Source organism: Elephantulus edwardii, unplaced genomic scaffold (assembly GCF_000299155.1).
Source record: "Elephantulus edwardii isolate Elephantulus edwardi_28Jun2011 unplaced genomic scaffold, EleEdw1.0 scaffold00043, whole genome shotgun sequence".
Taxonomy (NCBI): domain Eukaryota; kingdom Metazoa; phylum Chordata; class Mammalia; order Macroscelidea; family Macroscelididae; genus Elephantulus; species Elephantulus edwardii.
The window spans coordinates 6,834,490-6,852,635 of record NW_006399793.1 but is presented as its reverse complement, the minus strand read 5'-3'; the positions used below and the strand labels follow the sequence as shown (position 1 = coordinate 6,852,635).

General features: G+C 37.1%; 1 protein-coding gene across 1 annotated transcript in view; it reads right to left on the bottom strand.

The window, feature by feature from the left end:
* Window positions 1-18,146, bottom strand: part of GPR98 (G protein-coupled receptor 98) — a 1,036,968-nt gene that overhangs the window by 328,602 nt on the left and 690,220 nt on the right. The window contains exon 83 of the mRNA XM_006885387.1: window positions 14,041-14,219. Coding sequence (XP_006885449.1) covers window positions 14,041-14,219 — 179 coding nt within the window. The remainder of the gene's footprint in view (window positions 1-14,040; window positions 14,220-18,146) is intronic.

Genomic DNA, 18,146 nt, shown 5'->3' with positions numbered 1-18,146 from the left:
TGCGACTCATAGTGAACCTATGTACAACAGTCCTAAACCCTGCTCTATCCCTTGCCAATCTTATTGTCTCTGACACACTTACACCTACTCCCATTAAACCAGTCACTGAATCAATCTATCCCATTGAATTTCTTCCTCTCCTGCGCTGTCCCTTCACCCTTCCACGCATGCTGTCCCTGTCCCAGGACTGGTCCCTCCTTGCAACAGGTCCAAATTATGTTAGATGAAACTTCAGGATCTTTGCCTCCAAGGAGCAGCCTGGCTTCACCTCTCCAGGATGAATCTCTTTTTTTTTTTCTATTAGCAGTCCATGGTATATTCAATACTATTCTCCAGCACCACAGCCCAAAAGCATTAATTCTCCTTTGATCACGCCTAGTGATTATCCAGCTCTCTAACACATAGCAAGTAACTGCAAAAACCATTGCCTGTGTCAAGTGCAACTTAGTCTCCAGACTGAGATCATTGCTCTTCAGTTCTTTGGAGAGGTCTCTAACAGCAATTCTTCCATTGCAATACGTCTTTTAATTTCCAGGCTGCTGGTGTCAATAGTGTTGATTGTGGAGCCAAGCTGACTAAAGCTATGAACAATCTCAATCTCTTCACCATCTATCATGATGTTGCCAATCATCCCAGTAGCAAGATTCTGCTGAAGATCATACAAAAACAACTGGAACAGCACAGCAGCAGAGAACTGTCTGAAGTGCAGACTTGGTTTAGAAGAGGTTGTGGTACTAGGGATATTATAGCTAATGTTAGATGGATCTTGGCTGAAAGAAGAGAATACCAGAGGAATGTCTATCTGTGTTTAATTGATTATGCAAAGACATTTGACTGTGTGGACCACAACAAACTGTGGCTAACTATAAGAAGAATGGAATGGGGATCCCAGAACACTGGATCATGATAATGAGAAACCTATACTTGGACTAGGACACAGTTGTTAGAACAGAGCAAGGAAACATCGCATGGTTCAAAATTGGGAAGGGTATATGCCAGGGATGTGTCCTATTTCAATACCTTTTCAATCTATATGCAGAAAAGATTATCCAGGAGGCTGGGCTCTTTGAGGAGAAATGTGGCATCAAGATTGGAGAAAGACTCTCAACAATCTGTATCATGCAGATGATACAACCCTGCTTACTGAAACTAAGGAGGATGTAAAGTGCTTGCTGCAGAAAGTCAAGGACTCTAGCCTTTAATATGGATTGAAGCTCAATATAAAGAAAACAAGGGGTGTGTGGTGTGTGTGTGTGTGTGTATAGTATATGTATGTGTGTGTGTGTGTATGTATATATATTAGTTTTATTGCATTATGAGCCAGAACCAACTCACAGCACCTTAGAAGAACAATAACAAAATCAGAAATTGTTCTTTTGAGAGTGTTACCAATTATCAGATTTTAAGTGTGAACTTCTAAGTAATATATTTAGTTCTCAATAACCCCTATTTATCTTTTGTCAGAATATACCAATGCATAAAATTATGAATAATCTATACTTTGGACATGTTTCCAGGAGGGACGGGTCCTTGGAGAGGGACATCATGCTTGGGAGGGTGGAGGGACAGCGCAGGAGGGGAAGACCCTCTATGAGATGGATTGATTCAGTGACTGGGGTATTCGGGATGGGTGTGTCAGAGGGAGTGCGGTTGGCGCAGGATAGAGCAGGGTTTAGAGCTGTTGTGCATAGGGTCTCTATGAGTCGCAAACGACTCGACGGCACATAACAACAATATGTATATTTTTCAGTGATTTATCACATGTACTAGAATTTATGAGAATTCTACCTTCATTGTACACAAATATGTAGTGGTACTACACTGTGTAATCTAATTTCAATAAACCATGCTAGAGAAAATTCTGATGTATCAGTCAAGTTTGTATATAAAAACAATACAAAGTAATATTGCATAAAGACATGATTTAAAACATATCTAAAATGTTAGAAAAATATTATAGAGTTATGGCAGACAATTAAAAATGAAACTATATTTTAACTTCTTTCACATATTGGCTGTGTGTCTAAGTTGATCCTTTTCATGACACTTATTCAATCTCTATGCTAAGCACATAATCCAAGAAGCTGGGTTTTATGAAGACAAACATGGCATCAGGTATGGAGAAGGATTTTTTACTAATCTATAGTATGCAGATGATACAGTCTTGTTTGCTAAAAGTGAAGAGAACTTTAATCACTTACTGAAGTAGATCAAAGACTTCAGTATAAATTCTATCACAACATAAAGCAAACAAAATCTTCATAGCTGAAAAAATAAGCAACATCATGATAAGTGCAGAACAGACTGAAGTTATCAATGATTTTTTTTAATTTTTCAATTCACAATCAACAATCCCAAATGCAGCAATTAAGAAATCAAATGATATACCGGAGTAGGCCAAACTGCTGTAATAAACCTCTTTAAAGCATATAAAAAGAAAAGATATCATTTTGAAGATTCAGGTAAGGATGATCCAAGCTAGGTTATTTTCAATCACCCGACAAGCAGATAAATACCTATGTACAAAAAACCAAGGTATTAAGATTTTTCAACTACAGTATTGGCAAAGAATACGGAAAGGACTGTCAGGAGCAGTCTGGTGGTTGCAGTACTTTACATGTGGTGCTGTTAATTAACACGTTGCCGCACACTTTCATTCTTAGAAACACATTTTTTTGATGTATTACCATCATTTGCAGCAACGTGTTAAAGGCCAATGAGTCAAGTCTACCAGCTTCTGAGTGAAAGTTCTCCAGAGAACTTACAACCTGGAAAAATCAATGAAGGGCTGCTAACAGCAGTAGACTTACAGGTTTTGTCTTATTGATAGACTGTCTGAAGAATTAATAAATCCATCCTGGAAGAAGCACAGCTAGAATTCCCCTTAGAACTAAGAATAGTGAGTAGGACTTCCTCTCACATACTTGGACATGTTATCAGTACAATAAGTCAACAAAAAAGAGGAAGACTTTAAATTAAATTGACCAACATAGGGTCTGCCACAAATTCAAATCTTACTCTGTTGTATACAGGTGTGCGGTAATTTGGAACTAATCTGATGACATCTAAAGAGAATAACATGGTTGTGGTGTTTGTCATCTTTTATAATTGTAAAAATCTGTTGTGCTTTCAAAAAATCTCCATAAATATTTCTTTTGCACCAGATTTTGTACATGCAGTTCTGCATGCTTTTACTCTAAAGTTATTTCTCCGAGTAAAATCTATAACAATATCAATTTGTTCCTACATTTCTCATGATGTTGTTTATTGAGTTACTTGTAATAATTTTTATATTCTCAAGTTGAGGTGTAAGACATTCTGGCGGTTATGGTCTTTGAGCCTCGTCAGTAAGAGCTTCAAGTCACCTTCACTTTCTGCAAGCAATGTGTGTCCTCTGTAGAATGTAGGTAAGGTTGTTAATAAATCTTTCTCTTATCCTAATCCTGTATTCATCTTTATATAGTAATCTTTATTAGTTGCTCAGTATACATATTATGGTATGTGGGTCTAGGAAAATCACTAGAATAGCAGAGGTTAGTTGGTGGAGGGGAGTTGAAAGGTTCAATGGAAACTTGAAAAGACAGGGCGATAATAGGCACAGAACCTTGGTGACTAACCATATAAAATACAGTGTATATGACTGATTATAGAAAATAAAAGGTATATGAATGAAATACAACCTAAATGAATGATCATATAAAACATAAAGTACATATACAAAACATGATGTATATGAATGATTATGTGCAAATGAATAAAAAAATTGAACAAATAAAAAATGTTAGCTTTTTTATCTGCCAAGAATCTGGTGGCCTAGTAGGTAAGGAGTTGTGCTGTCAACATAAAGTCAGGTGGTTTAAATCCACCAGCTGCTCTACTGCAGAAAGATAAGAAAACTTCTCCTGTGTGATTTACAGCCTCTGATAACTCCCTAGAAAGTCAGCTGTAAATTGGTTCAGACTTGATAGCAGTGAGTTGAGTTTTATCTGTCAAACTATTTTTTTATCATTTTGCTGTTACATACTTTCAAGTTGGAGCTGAACCATTACTGACCTTCCACTGTTTTTTCAGAAGCAAGAAATCACAGGGAAGGGGAAGATTGTTCATCTTTCTCTTATGGAACAACTGGTGGATTTGGACTTTGGGAGGATTTTGAAGCCCCATCTCACAGACTTTGGGCACGTGTCCAGAATGGACCTTGGAGAAGAATATTATGCTTGGAAGGATGGAGGGACAGCACAGTAGAGGAAGACCCCAGATGTGACATGATAACTGGAACAATGGGATTAGGTGTGTCAAAGTCAGTGAGACTGGCTTAGGATAGAACAGGCTTCAGAGTTGTTGTACAAAGGGTTGCTGTAATACACAGGTGACTTGACGACAGATAACAACCACCTTTGCATTGGCGATGCAATTCCTTACCATTAAGCCCCAAGAGGTCTCTTATAGTTTTATATACCACTGAGTCTGGACTGACCCATTCCTGACTCTCTGGCAGGTTTTCAGAGGCAGTTAATAACCTGGGAGGAGATTTGCCCATCCTCCCACAGAACAGCTGATGGATTTGAATGGCCTGCGTTCGAGATTGTAGTGTAACTTCTTGCCATTAGGCCACTGGTACTCCCTAGAGGTCCCTTAAATATATAATATTTTTTTTACTTTATTGTTGTTGTGAACCATAGAGCTGGAACTGACCTATAGCTGATTTCTGGCGGGTTTTCAGAGAGGCTAATCATATGGGAGGAGATTGCTAATCCTTCTCCTAAGGAATAGCTGCTGGCCTCAAAATGCATTCTTTAGGGATTGCAGCTCAGAACCAAAAGACAACATCACGATGGATGGAGAAGAGATTGAAACTGTCAACAATTTCATCCTTCTTGGAATCACAATTAACACCTTTAGTACCAGCAGTCAGGAAATAAGAAGCAGCATTGCACTGGGGAAATCTACAGTTGAGGACCTTTACAAATTATTGAGGAGTAATGATGTCAGTTTGAGGACTAAGGTGCATCTTATTCAGGTCATAATCTTTCTCATTATTTGTTATGCACCTGAGAGCTGGACAGTGACTAAGGATGAAAGAAGAAGAATTGATGCCTTTGAGCTTTGGTGTTGGATAAAACAACTGAATATTCCATGGATGGAAACAAACAAACAAACAAACAAATATGCCTTAGAGAGGGTACAGCTGGATTGCTCCTTGGAGGCAAGACTGGTGTGGTTTCACCTCACATACTTTGGGCATGTTGCTAGGAGGAGCTATTCCTTGGAAAAGCACATGATGCTAGGAAGGGTGGAGGGTCGGCAAAGGAGAAGGTGGACTGATGTGGTGACTGCTGCAATGGGCTCTTGTGTGTCAGGAAATATGAGTATGGCACAGGATACAACAGTATTCAGATCTTTTGTTCATAGGGTGACTATGAGTCATATTGACTCTACAGCACTTAAGAGCAACACAATAAAAATAAAATTATATATCCATATAGATCAAATGAAAGATTTATCATGCCTCTCATAGTCTTTGAGAGAATTGTATGCAGTCTATAGGGAATTATACCGCAAACCCAAATGTAGTATTTTTCTGTGCTTTAAATTTACGGTCTCTGAGGGAGAGAAATGGACAACCTCCTCCCATACAATTTGTTGCTGTTGAAGTTCCAATGAGTCATAAATGACTCATAGCAAACCTATGAACAAAAGACCTGAACACTTATATAACTTTTATTGTTTATCCAAGTTCATAGAGTTTCTGGAGGCAAGCTATTCTGGAAGTGGATACCATTCCTGCTTCCAAGTTTGTTGTAATTGGGAAGCTCCACCAAACACTGTCCACCATGGGTAACCATTATCACATTTGACACATCAGTGTCACAGTGTTTAGCATCACAGCAACCATAAGTTTCTTCTGTACAGCATATGGACACACCAGTGCTATAACACTTAGAAGAATGTTTGACCAAAAACAATTGAAACAAAGCCTGAGGGCAGCAGATTAAAATCATCCACCTTTGGCTTGGTAACATAACTTTCTAGGCCAATGGAGCTCTCTCTATGATGTTGTTGTTAGGTGCCATCGAGTCATAGAAGACTCATAGTGACCCTATGAATGAAAGACCTGAACACTTATATAACTTACATAGCCTCAAAAAATCCGCTGGTGGATCTGTTATGAGCTGGTTCCAACTCAATGGCAATGAGTTGAATATAACTATGAAGTATTCAATAAGTACCATATTTACAAAAGTAGAGATCTCAAACTTAGCATGAGTTAAAAACTACAGAAGTACAGAACCTTATAAAAATATGTACCGGTGCCAGTGTCTTAAAGACATTGTCTACTGTGTATCAGTATTTGAATATTTTTCCAGAAAGTATCTGGAGAGTTAAATAGTCTGTATTTGATAATTAATTTGGATGATGAGATGGAGAAAAGACTAGAATGGGGGGGAAGTAAGAGTAAAGTAATTGATAACTGACATTGAAGCTCTTGAAACAGCTTGGTTCAAGATCCTGAAGCTCTAATTAAGTTTATGCAATAGGAATGGACAGGAGGGAACACCAGCTTTAAGTGTTGTCAGAAGGATCAATAATCCTTATGACTAACAGGAAATGGAAAAGCAGAGAGACGAAGCTCCTAAAGATTATTCCATTTTCAAACTTGAGCCCTAGTGGTCATACGATCTCTTTTTTCCCCCTCACTAAAGGAAGTAAAAGTAGTGTAGTAGTGTAATATAAGTTTGGAATTTTTTTATCAAATATTATTATAAACCACTGAGAGAGAAAACCCTTCATTGTTATTATGATGTTATTAGTTGTGACTGAGTCATTTCCAATTCATAGCATGTGGTTTAAGTCTACCAAGTGCTCTGTGGAAGAAAGATGAACAATCTTATCCCCTGTGATTTTCAGCCTCTGCAAACCATTTGAGTTGGAGGGTTAGCTACAAGTTGATTTCAGCTGAACAATACATAATAAAACAACTATTATGCCAATCATGATGCCTCTCTCCAGAGTTTGGCCCCTCCTGATAACATATGTGAGACAAAAATCTCACTATTCTTGCTTCTAAGAAGCGCTATGGATACACTTCTTCCAAGTCAGATTTGTTTGGTTTTTTGGCAGCCACAGTTGTGTATATTCAGTATTCTTATCCAACATTACAATTCAAAGACATCAGTTATTGTTTGATCTTCCTTTTTCACTGGCCAGTTTTCGCATATATATGAGGTACTACAAAAGAGCATAGCTTGTCTGGGAAAACCTTAGTCCTCAGAGAGACATCATTGCACTTTAGTACTTGAAAGAGTTGCTATACATTATTTCGTTTCTTAACTGCAGATTATAGATCCAAGTAAAATTAAATTATAGAAAACGTCAATTTTCCCCGCTTATTATGAAGTTGTTTACTGGCTTAGATGTGAAGATTGTGTGGTGGTTTTTGTTTGTTTATTTTTGTTTTAAATAGCAAGAAGCTATTAAAAAGGAAGTTTGAAGGTTATTTAAGAAACAACTTGTCAATGTTTAACTTTGCCAGTTCTCTTTTTTATTTCACTTCTTCACAGATTTAAAGCAAATTAGGTAATCTGCCCTAAGACTTACATATAAAAAATAGTATAATATCAAGAAAGTTCTCATCCTATAATAGCAAATCAGACAGAAAGATAAAGAAATTATGAATCTTAATTTTGTAATAGAAAAGGGAAAAGTACATAAAAACATACACAAACAAATCCATCAATAATGTGAAATTTTTCATTTTGTAATGATGGAGAAAATTTTATTTTAGTTTTTAAAATTGTATTTTCTCTGGTTTGCAAAATTTATGAAATAAATATTGATTAACCTTTATAATAACAAAGAAAAAACAATTTTCCCCCCTAACAAATCGCTCCAGATAATCTCCAAAGTAGAAATACAATGTAAACACCAACAATTAAAAAAAGGCTTTGAGCCAGAAATTATTTTCTTAATTGTACTAAGTTTTAACATTCCAGAGGCTCCTTGGTGGCACGATAGCTAATCACTTGACTGTGAACTAATAGGCCTGTGACTGGAGCCTACTAACCTCTCTATTCAAGAGAGAAGTGGTTGTGTGTGTGCTCCACAAGTGTTTACAAACTTGGAAACGCTGTGAGCAGTTTTATTCCATCAGGTCTATACCAGGAGGGTTAACTCAACAGCAGAAATTTATTTGGGCTTCATTTGTTGAACGAACTGCTTATATTTGTGACCATTTCCTTTTCCATTAAAGATCTCTTCAGTAGAATGGACCCTATAAGTTACTGAATTGTTTCCTGGGCTTGACTGTTTGTAATTGTATAAACCTTTTCATTGTTCAACTGGAGTGTTAGAGAGGCTGTGAAATACTTTGAAATACAGAGCTTCTGAAAATAGTAATTACTTAACATTTTCTTTTAAAAAACATTGAATGTATATAGTATATAAATTAGGATGAATTAGAGAAATAAGCCAGAGAGAGTTTTGAAAGCACAAAATAATCTATCATGATTCTATCATTTTACTGTTATTAATAGTTATTAACATATGTAGCCTTCCTACCTAGAAAAGAATGTGGAGACTTGCTTTCACATCTGTACAACATGGTGATTCTCAATCATTTTATCGCTCAATATTAACATATTTGAGGTTCTGTATTGTTGTTGTTGTTATGTGCCATCAAGTCAACTCCAATTCATAGCTACCCTATGCACAATAGCCTTAACCTTGCTCTCCTAAGCCAATCTAACTTCCTCTGACACACCTACCCTCATTACCCCAATTACTCTGTCAATCACATCTGGGGTCTTCCTGGCCTATGCTTTCCTTCCACCCTTCTAAGCATGATGTCTTTCTCCAAGGACTGGTCTCTCCTGGCAACATGCCTAGTGTACAAAGTCCTTGCCTTCAAGGAGCACCTTGATTTTAATCTCTCCAGTTCAGATCTTTATATTTTTTTGGCAGTCCATGGGGTTCTAAAGTAATGAAAAATTCTCTATCTACTAAGAATTCTCAAACTTATTATCTCCTTTACTTTCATTCTGACTCCTACAATAGTTCTTTATTTTATTTTGTCTTCACTTGGTATAGATAAAACTACTGATGCTCCCATTAGTTTGTTTCTTTACCTAAAGGAGCCAAGAATCCAACCCAAGAAAAACAGATGACTAAAGGGAGCATTGGTGGTCTAGTGGTAAAGAGTTGTGCTGTCAATCCAAAGGCACACAGTTCAAATCCACTAGCTGCTCCATGGGAAAAAGATGGGAAATTTCCTTCCATGTGGTTTATGGTCTCTAAAAAACCTATTCAAGAGTCAGCTATGAGTTGATTCTGTCTTGATGATAATAATCTGTGTTAGAGTTTACTTCTGAAGCGAATAAATATGAATAGAATAGTTTTAAAAATCATTTCTGTCAAGTAGATTACAATTCACATCAACACTCCATTATTCTGTCAATGCTACAAATCATTATAAAATTCATAAGAAAGACTGTCCATCTTTTTCCTGTAGAGTGGCTGTAAACCAAGTGTACTGGCTTTGTGTTTAGCAGCCCACTATGTTATGCACAACAACACTAGGACATCTTGAGTACTTCTGAGTATCTCCAGTTGAAAGTTACCTATGGTATCCAGTGATACTCACAAGGAAAAAAAAATTCTTTTTTGCCTTTATTAAGTTAAACTCTAAACTAGAAAGTAAAAATAAAAACTTACAGAATGATTACCAGGACAAACTTTAAGATGCAAAATAGTGTTTTAGATGTGTTAATGGTATAAAAAGTTTCTTTTACTAATTTTAGTTTAGTATGATCTATCATAAACACAGGGAGCACTGGTGGCCTAGTAGCAATAAGCTGTGCTGCAATCCCGAAGGTGCATGGTTCGGATCCACAAGCTGCTCCACTGGAGAAAGATAGGCAGTCTCCTCCCTTGCAATTAACTGTGTTTAAAAACCCAGTGGAAGTCAACTACAGGTTGGTTCGTATTCGACAATAGAAAACAATAACATCATAGACGTCGATGTGACTCTCAATGACACATAATAACAACCATTGAGATGTCAGAAACTCATGGTAACCATATGTACAGTACACTCTGGTCCCTGCCCTATCCAGAGCCAATCTCACTGTTTCAGGCATATTTACTGCCAGTGCCCCAATCTATCTCGTCTGGGGTCTTCCTTCCCTCTACCCTTCCAAGCCTGATGTCCTTCTCTAAGAACTAGTCCCTCCTGGCCATGTGCCCAAAGTATGTCAGAATCAAAATCTTTGATTCCAAGGAAAAACTTGTTTTCACCCTCTTTGTTTTCTTGGCAATACATAGTATGTGTAACACTCTTCTACAACTGCACAACTCAAAGGCATTGATTCTTCGTCTGTCATCCTTATCCATTGTCCAGCTCTCTGATATGTAACTGCAAAGACCATGGCCTGGATCAGACGTCATTGCTCTTTCACACTCTAAAGAGGTCCCTGATAGCAGATTTTCCAAATGCAAATCATCTTCTGATTTCCTGACCATTGGTGGCACGAGTGTTGACTGTGAAACTGAGCAAGCTGAAATTGTTTACAACCTCAATCTTTCCTCCATCTATTATGGTGAAACTTTGTACATTCCAATTTTTAATTATTAGTGAGTGTTTGTAGCTGTTTCTCTCATCCGATTGAGGATCTTCCAATCTGAAAACTCCACCTCCAGTGCTATATCTAACTGTGTATTGTTCCTAGAGTTTTTGAAGTCCTGTTATTTCAGAAGAGGATGGTCAATCCTCCTTCCTAATAACTTACATTTTAAGTCTTTTTAGTAAATTTAACAATAATACATCAGGTCATCCAGAAACAAGAACAATGTTCGACAAGAAAGAAAGCAAACAACAATGCTGGTGATAGTATCACAAGATTGGAATTCTCATTCATTGCTGGTGGGTGTGTAAAGCATTGCTAATACTATTGAAATTTCTCTAGTGCTTTCTTAAAAGACCTTAAATGTCACTTATTTAGAGTAAAAATTTAACATTTGTGGAAATAAAACAATTCTAAAAATTAAAGGAAGAATCATAATGAAAAGAAAAATATTTTTAACTGAATGATCATTAAATATATTTCAAAATCAGCCTTACACAGTGATTATTAGGTGTGCATTAGATAGAAAGAAAAGACATTATTTAAGTATCTATTTCACAAAAGTAGAAATAAAAATAAAGCAACATGAAGATACCTAAATTATTGAAAGAAAAAGCCAAAGAGGGCAGAAACTGTACAAATGTTCAGCAGAACCTACCAAGAAAGTAAAGAGTTGATTCGAGGAAAGAATATTAACATTGAGAGAGAAGACATAAATAAAAAGTGGGAAAAGAAAGTTAAAGAGAGATAACTAGTTACTTATATCAAGATATTAATAAAATAAAGATTACTACAAACATTAAGCAGTTTGAATTGTTAGATGAAATTAATAAATTCACATGAAAAAGTCAAATTATAAAATTGACACAAAAGTATGCAGAAATAAAAATTTGAGTATTTCTGTATGTTTTAAAGAAAACAGAGCTGCAAATGAAGTCTTCTGACCAAAATAAAATTTAAAAACCTTAAACATAGATGACATTAAATAGAAGTTTTCCAAAATACTTTGGAAGAATCAACTTGAAAACGTTTCCATTCAAAGGGAAAAGGACAAGTTATCAATTCTTTATTGAAAACAGCATAGCCCTAGTTTTAAAATTATGCAAAAGAAATTTTTAATAACAACTGGTGTGTATGAGTACATTATAGGTCAATTTAGAGAAAACACTTCACTATAAGTAAATTTATCAAGACTATGACATAATCGAAAGAGCAATCGTGCCTCTCTGGAGACTAAGGTGCGCCTGATACAGGCCATGGTTTTTGCAATCACGTGTTATGCATCAGAGAGTTGGACAGTGACTAGGGAGGATAGAAGGAGAATTGCTGCCTTTGAGCTGTGGTGCTGGAGAAGAGTATTGAATGTAGCATGGACTGCCAAGAAAACAGATTCATCCTAGAGAGGGTTAAACCAAGCTACTCCTTAGAGGCAAGGATTCTTGGGCTTCGTCTGACATACTTGGACATGTTGTAAGGAGAGACAGGTCCTTGGAGAGGGACATCATGCTTGGTAGGGCAGAGGGACAGCACAGGAGGGGAAGACCCTCTATGAGGTGGGTTGATTCAGTGACTGGGGTAATTGGGATGGGTGTGTCAGAGTCAGTGCGATTGGCACAGGATAGAGCAGGGTTTAGGGCTGTTGTACATAGGGTCACTCTGAGTCGCAAATGACTCGACGGCACATAACAACAACAGGGACATAATCAAGAGATAAGTGACCATTTCATATAAGCACAAAGACCACCAGTACTCCCAGAGAATTGCCATGTTTTTAAATGATTATGTACACCAAAACCCCAAGTCTTCAAACTGATTTTGATTCATGGTAATCCTCAAGAAGGTTTCTGAGGCTGTAAATCTTCACAGGAGGTGACTTCATGAACTGCCAGCTATTAGGTTAGCAGATCAATAAATAACTCATGTCAATGAAACTCATTAATATCAAGTCAGCTCTGATTCAGCTGATCTTCTAGCAGGTCTGTAAATTGCACAGGAGGGATTGTCCATCTTTCTCCCACATAATCAACTGAGAGGTGGCCTTTGAGTTAGGGGTCACTTACTCTCTAACAGTGGCTTTTGAGTTTTTGTTATTGTCTGTTTGTGACAAAGCCCATCTCTTTTGACTAAGTGTTGTTGTGGGGCTTAGTACTGCAACTAACCCTATGTAAGATATGGATGCATACATAAACTAGTTTTTATTAAGTATATAATTGTCATTCTTGATGTTATATGGCATTGAGTTGCTTGTGAATCATAGAGGCCCTATGTATAACAATACTGAACCCTTCTCTTATTGTCTCTGACACATGCACCCTCATTATCTAAGTCACTGAATCAATCCATCTCATTGAGAGTCATCAGAGATCACAAGTAATATTAAAGCAGTTTTTAAAAATCCAAATAATTTGCCACAATATGAGATAATTAGGAAGTATTGTTTATAAAATTGAGAATAGGCTAGTCTATTTTATTTGATAGTTTACTTTTTTCCTAACCTTCATTAAACTGAAGAAGATAGATTTGCACCTTTATTACAAAGGGTATTCCTAGAGTGGAATCAATAAGAAAGGCTGAGTTGTCTTCAGAGCTACAAGTCATTGTTGTTGTTATGTGCCGTCGAGTCGCCTGCGACTCATAGCGACAAGTTATTAGATTCAGTATTAAGTAACAAATATAAAGATTCATTAGTCTTGAAGACTTCTTGTTGTCATTAAGTGCTTTAGAGTAAGAACCAACCCATAGCTGACCTTCTGGTGGTTATCAGAGGCAGTAAATCATAAAAGGGAGACTATTTCATCCTTCTCCAGAAGAGCAACTGGTGGATTAGAACCATGTGCCTCTGGGTTTACAGCTCAGCTTCTTACCACTCAGCCACTAGATCTCCCTAGACTTGAAGAGTAGTAGATCTTAAAGACTGAAAACATGCTGGATTTGTCTTATTTATATTCCACACAGCCTCCATTTGCTCTGACACTCTCTTTTGGTTATTTAGGGATTTCATGGGTGATGGTGTTTGCTCCTCCTTTCTCCTCTAACAAACTCCACTGACAATGGGCAATACTTCAATATTTTTTTCACTGATTTTATTATTCATCAAAATTTTCAGTGTCCTGATTTTGACAGATGCCACTGTTCACCTTAATATGTCATTATACTGACAAATTATCACAAATGAGCCAACTCAACTGAGATAATGGTGTCTATAAAAGGAACTAGAAAGGCAACAATTTCTCATTTAAAGGAATTGTTAAAAGAAAAGCCTCAAAAAACAATGTTTTTCATGATTTGTCAATCACACCTCGTGGTCAATTTTTTCCACCATCTTTATTACTAAGAGTCTCTAGGTACAAAAACCCCAAACCCCAAACCACATGAGTTCATGCATAGAGTGGTAACACAGTGTTTTGCTGCATGTACTTACAGGTCACCGTGGATGAGTCCATAGATCTGTGGCATGCTCTGATGATAGATTCCTCTCAGGATAACTATGAGGAGAATCACGACAAAAGCTGGAAGCCCCCAACTCAGAAGGAAAAACAGCAAATATCGTCTCTCTGTGTGTTCATCATTCATCACCAGGACGTACCAGAAATTCACAGACTAAGGAAGAAAATAGAATGTAAAGTGAGCAGGCTCTGATTTAATGGCACAGGACACAGAGAAGGTGAGAATCTATTTAATAACTATACTACTTCCAACACTCTCCCCTTAAGATAATTTACTCAATTGGCATTTCATAATTCTACAAAATCAAAGGTGCTTCAATAGTCTGGAAACATGGTGGACAGTTAGATTATGTATTTTTGTTCTCATTTTACTGAGTTTTCTTTGATTTCATTTTCATTACAAAATATTCAGTGGTTATTTTATTAATGTGTGTTTGAAGAAATATAAACTAGGAATTTCAGATAATATGGCAGACTAGAAAGACAGTAGTCCAGACTCTTGTTAATCAAGACACCACAAAACAAAGATAAAAGATATAGGTGATAATTCTGGAACATCAAGTGGGAGGAAGATATTCAGATATCCAACAGACACATGAAGAAATGCTCAAAATCACTGGCAAAAAGAGAGATGCAAATCAAAACCACAATGAGATACCATCTCACTCCAATAGCAGTGGCAAAGTTTAATAGGACAGCAAGTCATAAATATTGGAGAAGATGAGTCGAGATAGGAACTCTTTTACACTGTTGGTGGGATTATAAAATGGTACAACCACTATGGAAGGCAGTTTGGTGTTTCCCCAGAAAGCTGAATATAGAAATTTCGTATGATCCATCTATTCCACTGCTTGGAATATGAGAACCGAGAACTGAGAAAATGAGAACTGAGGCACAAACACAATGTTCATAGCAGCATTATTCACCATTTCAAGAACATGGAAACAGCAGGCCCTTCCCCGTGGGTGTGTCATAGTGTTCCATGCCAGAGCAAACTATAACCCCAGACCATTGCCCGGCCTCCTTACTGATAGGCTGCAGGCACTGATATGGTTTGCACAGTGGCGGGGGCAGGGGGGAGAATGAGACCAAAAAAGAACATAGAAACAGCCCAAATGTCCAATCACAATCAAATAGATTAGGAAATTATAGTATATTCACAAAATGGAATACTATGCAGCAACCAGGAACAATGATTTTGCAGATCACTACCTAACTTGGGAGAGACCTGAGAGCATTATGCTAAGTGAACTAAGTCAGTCTCATAAGGAAAATACTTTATAAAACTATTATTGTAGAATGTATATGAGGATCCAAGTGAGGGGCAGACTGGTAAGGATGGGTCGGGGTGTGGGTGTTAATCATAGGGACATACAATTTGATGGGTGGAGGGAGTGGTGAGTAAAGGAAATAGAAAAGATCCAGTGTGAAAAACAATGTACATGTACTTTGAAAGTAAACCAGTAAAAAATAAAAATTTTCTTTAAAAAAAGGATATAGATAATAATTCCGGAACATCTAGTTTAGAAGGAAAATATAAAGAAATAATTTAAAAAGTTACTAAAGGACAAAATGGATACAAACCTCAGATAAGGAGCCAGAATTGCAAACGGCATGGCCTGGCCATTTTGAGGAGCTGACTGGTCACCTCTGGAAGGAACATGGCACACCAGTTGCTAACTGGTAGCGGGAAAGGTACAATCTCCCTCCTTGTTTCTCTTATGTTCCCAGGGATTAATAAAGTGATTTTCTCTACCATCACCATCCACCAGGTAACTGGCTGTGTTCCCTTGGTCTCATCTCAGTTCTACTAGGGACCACTCCCATGATATTTTGTATCTAGGTGGCAGCCTGCCCATGGCTCTACATTCAGAGACTCCTTGAAGTTGGAAGAGAGTGCCATTCATGACCTGTAGTAGGCCCCTGGATTAGTGTGGCACCACCTCTGACTGCAGTCCTTGCCTCTCACTGGACACCCTTGTGGACACCTTGCCCAGCACATGCCACAGTCACATTTGGAACAGGGCATCCTCTGTGAAGGGCATCATCCCAGGGTGACAGCCAACTCTAGGTAGGTATTCTGCCTGTACTCATATCCGTAGACTTGTAAACAGATCATCTCTTTTGAGGTCAACTACTACAGACACCTGTGAGGTCTACAGAACCTTTTACCTTGCTAGGTGCTCCACCCCTCAGCACTCCCTAGACCTAACAAGGTGCGGTCCATGGTCCAGTTCACATTTGGGGTTTTAAACAGGATCTCTGGTATTACTGAACACTCCAACTCCAACCTTGTCCTTGACTTGTAGACATCCTCCCAGACCAGACACCACAACTACAGCAGTAACAAAGGAATCAATCAGGTTGCCAACCTCCCTCCCTCCAAGGTGGTTTCTTTTTTCTCTCTCATTTTTTACTTCCCATTGCTTTACAAATTTTTTTGTTTTTTTACTTATTATTTCCTTCTGTTGGTTTATTGTTGTTATTTTCATTTTGCTACATTCTCTTCTCTCAAGCTATTCTCCTTTGCCAGGTCAAGTTCTTTCTTTCTCTTTATTTATTTTTTAGTCTTTTGGGCCTGTTTTTATTCTCCTTCCTTTTGTACTTCACAGGTTTGTGGTTTGTTTGGTTTTTTAAAAAAATTTTATTTTACAGAAAAAAATTCTTTTACTTTCTAATCTTACTTTATTTTTGAGACATTTCTTCTTTTGTTTTGTTGTCCTTTGTCTTATCTGAAAACAGATGGCTATAGTGACTGACAAGACACACACTTCCTACAACTTCACCCACTGGGCAGGAGTAAAGACTAGTTCTTTCTCCTTCTGATTGAGAATAGACTGTAACCAACTCTCAGCAGTTCAATATAAACAGAGAACTGCACACAAGTTTCTATCCTGTATCAAACTCACAAGAAGATAGAATGTTGAGAATGACTAAATTAACAATGTAAGACACTTGCATAGCTCAAAAATATATATGTTTTTGTTGCTGTGGACTGTGGAGTAGGAGCTGACCCTTAGCTGATCTTCCAGTGGGTTTTCAGAGGCAGTTAATCAAACAGGAGGAGATTTCTCCTCATCATTCTCCTGTGAAGTTATAAATTATATATAATTTGTATTATACATAAATAATACAAAGACAACAACATTATGATATCTCAGAGGCAACAGGTGACTATAAAATAATAAAAAAAGACAGAACAAAAGACGTAATCAATAGAAAAACTGGAAAATGTTGCAAAGGAAAAATGTTATTGAAACTTCCGGGTAAGGAATCTAAAAGAATGACAGTTCAGTACTTTCATGTGATTAATAAAAAGAACAAAACAAAACAGAAAACATATAAAGATTCAAGACAATAAGACCCAATTAGTAAAATCAATAGAAAACTAGAAGTCATACAATTAACAGGAACATAAAAAATTAGAACATTAGGACTAAAAGACACATTAAGTGATAAAAGAGCAGAATTGAAGAAATGAAACTCATGATTAGTTAGGTGGGAGACAGACCCCTCAATATTAGTCTGTTAAATGAACAATCAGAAAAAAGCAAGCAGGAAAATGAAGCAAGCATACAAATCATATGGGACAACATCAAGAGGAATAACTTACTTGTGGATGGATTTCAGGACAAGAAAAAAACAAACAAAGCACACAAGAAACCATTGAATATATGATGGAAGAAAACTTCCCAAATGTTATAAAAAAGGAGAAAATATGCACTGAGGAAGCAGAATGAATCGTAAACAGGACACAATCCCTCAAAGAAAAACACCACGAAACATTATTGATCAAATTTTCCAAAATTAAAGACAAATACTGACAGATTATCAGAAAAATAAAAGTTACCTATAATGAAAAGCCTGTCACTCACAATGACAGGATCATATCCATACGCTTACAAGAAAGTCCAGTAAATACCACTATCATTCAGATATATGCACCAACAACCAGAGCCAAAGAAGAAGAAACAGATGATTTCTACCAACTTTTACAGTTGGAGATAGATCGAACATGCAATCAAGATGCATTGATATTAATGGGTGACTGGAATGCAAAAGTTGGGAATAGTGAAGAGGA